At 49.8% G+C, this 4,002-nt stretch overlaps 1 protein-coding gene across 1 annotated transcript in view; it reads right to left on the bottom strand.

The window, feature by feature from the left end:
- Positions 1 to 1,839, bottom strand: part of Synpo2l (synaptopodin 2-like) — an 8,906-nt gene extending 7,067 nt beyond the window's left edge. Inside the window, exons 1-2 of the mRNA XM_005389968.2 lie at positions 1,512 to 1,839; positions 210 to 361 (exon numbers count right to left, since the gene is read on the bottom strand). Of these exons, the coding sequence (XP_005390025.1) occupies positions 210 to 361; positions 1,512 to 1,616 (257 nt within the window). The 5' untranslated portion in view covers positions 1,617 to 1,839. The remainder of the gene's footprint in view (positions 1 to 209; positions 362 to 1,511) is intronic.
- Between the last annotated feature and the right edge of the window lie 2,163 nt (positions 1,840 to 4,002).

Genomic DNA, 4,002 nt, shown 5'->3' with positions numbered 1-4,002 from the left:
CGCCTGCCTGGCAAGCGCAAGGTCGTGAGTTCAGTTCCCGGTACCGGAGAAAAACCAAAAAAAAAAAAAAAAAACTCTAGCAAAAATACACAAGAAGGAAGAGGTACTTGTTAGTTGCTGAAGCTAGACCAGTGAGACCTAGAACTAAAGCAGGCAAAGGAGAGCCCTAGGAGCCTTGGACTAGGGTAAAAGGTGGGGAGGGTCCATACCGGCGCACAGTGAGGACAAGCTGAGTCCCTGAGGCATCGATGAGGCTCATGGCACTGGCATGAGAGAGGCTGGTACAAGAAACCCCATTGATTGCCAAGAGCTGGTCCCTCTCTCGGAGTCCTGCTCTGCCAGCCTGGCTCCTTCTTCGGATCTAAGGTGTTGGAGGAGAGATTATAGGTGATGGAGGACTCCAATGGGAACAGAACGAAAAGGAAAGGACAGAAAGCACCCACGTAGGATGAAAGAGTGGAGGCACCTGGGGCTGCAGCTGAGTGGGCCTGTCTAGATCGGCAGGAGTAATACACATATCATGGGTAACCACTGAGTGGAGGAGGCTTGGAGGAAACTGCATGGAGCAGGTACTAGAAATGACAGCAAATCCCCAAGATCTTCCTCTAAGGGCAGTAGCCCTACTGGCCAGTTGTTCTTTGCAAGGCCTTGGAATCCAGGTGCTACTACAAGTTAAGACTTTAGAACAGTATTCCAGATCAAGGCAGTCCAGCCAGACTCTGGGAGACTGATGTGAGTGTGGACCCAGGCATGTGCGCACCATGCATACCGTGTGCCCTATGTGCACACGTGGCGACCACTGATTGAGTTCTTAGTGCTAGGCACTGTGCTACAAGCGTCAGTGAATTCCTTAGAATGGTTCTATGAAGTGGGTACTATTATTACCCACATTTTACAGTTCAGAAAACTAAGTCGGCAGAGTGAAACCAAAAGGGTAATGACTTCATCTGAGAGGCCAGATCTTGCCACGACCCTACGAGCACCTAAAAAAAGTCTTGCCTAGTGAGAAAAAGGATCTGGCCTAGGGAAAGAGGAGCACTGAAGGCATAGGCGTGGGCAGCGCAGGGCAGGGCAGGGCAGGGCAGGGCAGGGCCGAGCCGGCCTGGTGAGACAGCTTCAGCTTGTCACGTATCCCTTTAGTGAGAGAGAAATGAGAACCTTCCCTACATTCCTGGAGTTTGGAGCAGAGGTACACACGCACTGGAGAACAAACTCTCAGGGCCAGATCCCAGACTTTGCTACCACCGCACTGCAGGAACCTGAAGGTCCATTTTTCTCTGCTCCATAGAAGCTGGAATTCCCTTTTCTAACACCCCCCAGGAGAAGCCTGAGGTCAGAGGCCCCTCCCCCTACCAGACTTGAGCATGCATCCTTGCCCACCTGCCCCACTCCCCACCCTCTTCTTCACAGCCCCCAACGGCCCCCTTCCCAATTAGGCCACCACAGGACTCTTCCCAGGTTCCCTGGGGTTCCCCTTTCCCTGAAACTTCATTTCAGGGCCTTCCCCTTACCTTGGACACTTGTAAGGGTTTCCTCTGTTCGGCCCCCCCGTGAAGTCGAAAGCCCCAGGGTGCGCCCCCTGACAGTGTGACCAGGACTTCCTCCTCGGCACCCATCGCTCAGAGTGGCCTATGGCCTTTGGAGTTTGGACAGTGTCCCAGGGAGAGAAGTCGAGGTGCTGGTACCCCGTCTGGCCTGCCTGCCTGTCCGGCTGTCCTACTCCTGACGCCCCAGTACCCCACCCCCCATACACCACTGGCAAGCAACTTGGCCATGGAATAATTACAGTCCAGCACACATGTCCCGTCAATCTGCTCAAAATAGTTGCTGGGTGTACTCAACCTCCCTCCCCCAGCAGTGTTACTCCTAGAGCCAATTATAGCACAAACTCCTGCCCTCCACCCCACCACCACCACCATGGGCCTCTTACTCGGGACTCAACTAATGTGCACCCATTCAGGGCTGTGCCTTGTATGACAGTATCATGGACTAATCTCACCCGCTTTCCCCTAAAGCCCACTTCAAAGTGGCAGCTGTACCAGCAGAGGCGTCAATTCCAGAACTGGCAAGGAATGGCAGGATTTATTCTACAAGCTCCCAGGAAAAGTACCCTTTTGCTGTATGAATTTGTTGCCAAGCCAGGACCTTTTTGCCCACTGCACAGTATGCCAGTCACTGATAAGTGGTTTTGCAAAAGACCAAGTTTATCCATTGAGTCAGCCAAGCATGAATGCCTCTCCAAAGGTAGATCTCAGGGATATTTATGATTTTAAAAAACAGGGTATAGCTGAGCATAGCGGCACACACCTGTAGTCCCAGTTAGCTGGAAGGCTGAGGTAGGAGGATTGCAAATTCAAGGCCATGATGGGTAATTCAGTGAAATCCTGTCTCAAAATAAAAAATAAAAAATAGTTTTTTTATTAAATATAACTTAGTTGTAAAGCGCTTAGGTAGCATGCATAAGGCTTGGGTTCTCCTTCAGGCTTGCCAGTACTGAGGAGGGGAAGCAGAAAGCACAAGGGGAAATAATCAGTGGTCTTCACATGTGTAATCACTATTCAGGGTGCATGTTCAGAAAAATAGTGGCATTAGCATGATCTGAGGGTGCATGTTTGGCCCTCTGACATCAGTCACCTACTGCACACCTGCAGAAGCCCAAATGAAGAGTCAGCGGTTTAAGCAAAGGCAAATGTTAAGTCCCTATAAAGGGAACCTGGTCAACTGTTATCAAGACCCACACTTCAGAGGTGTAATCTGTGGCAAAGCTAGTGGGAGGCTAATAATATATTCCTTGGTCATGTGATTTAATAACTCCATGAGCCCGGCGTGGTAGTGCATGCCTGTAATGCTAGCACTTGGGGGGCTGAGGCAGGAGGATCACCGTGAGTTTGAGGCCAGCCTGGGCTACAATGTGAACTGCATAGTGAGACCCTGTCTCAAAAAGACAAAAACAAAAAAAAAAAACCTCGGTGATATTTGCTGGATGTGGTGGTGCAATCACACCTGCAATCACAACTGCAGTACTTGGAAGGCTGAGAGAGGAAGATAGCAAGCTCCACCCTGGCCAGGAAACTTAGTGAGAAGTTGTTTTAAAATTTAAAGATAGAAATTTCTAGGAAGATGGCAGAGTGATGAACAGCAGAGAAACAGCCTCTCCAAGGTTTAGTGTCCAGACACTGGAATATAGCAGTGTGAGGAAGAGAAGGAGGAGGGAAGTGGGACCTCAGGACCTAGGAAGGATCTGAAGTGATAATTGAAACCCACAGGAAGAGAAAAAAGAGAGATTTCAAAGCAGAAGAAAAAAGTGCAAGCAGCACTTTCTCCCTGAGCTCTAATTCACTGTGTAGGGTGCATTGAACTTGCAGACACATGGTAACCACAGGCAACCTCAGAGGCCTCCACAGAGAAACACACCAGTGGAACAGAGCAGTGGATGCAGCAGACTACAATGCCTAGTGAGTTATTCAGGTTCAGGTGACCCCCAGGAAAGGGCAATTGGCCAATAGCAATCTTGGAAAGGGGCAAACTGAGCTCAGAACTCAGAGCAGTTATGGGCTGGCTCCATCTAGCAGCTCCCAGTGTCAGGGTGAGGCAGAACTGAGTTGAAGCTGGCAGGAGGCACACAGAGTGTTGCAGGCTGAACAAATCAGGTTCCAGGCTCACAGCCAGAAATCAGCCTCAACTTCAGTGGAACTAAAGGTACAGACTTGCTGGGATTATCCACTAGCCCACCGGAAATCTATAGCTGGCTTGCTGGGATTAATCAACATGGATCTGGGATCTGTCTGCCAACTTTGTCCACTTTGACAGTAGAGACATGCCTTGAAGTAGATTTTTTTTCTTTTTTCTTTTCTTTTTTTTTTTGTCTTTTTGAGACAGGGTCTTGCTATGCAGTTCAGGCTGGCCTTGAGCTCACTTTGTAGCCCAGGCTAGCCTTGAACTTGCAATGATCCTCCTGCCTCAGCCTCCTGAGTGCTAGCACCACACACCTGGCTAATTTTT

This window comes from Chinchilla lanigera, unplaced genomic scaffold (assembly GCF_000276665.1).
Source record: "Chinchilla lanigera isolate Chin_1 unplaced genomic scaffold, ChiLan1.0 scaffold00036, whole genome shotgun sequence".
Lineage (NCBI taxonomy): Eukaryota > Metazoa > Chordata > Mammalia > Rodentia > Chinchillidae > Chinchilla > Chinchilla lanigera.
The sequence above is the reverse complement of the archived record's forward strand: the minus strand, read 5'-3'. Positions and strand labels throughout refer to the sequence as shown.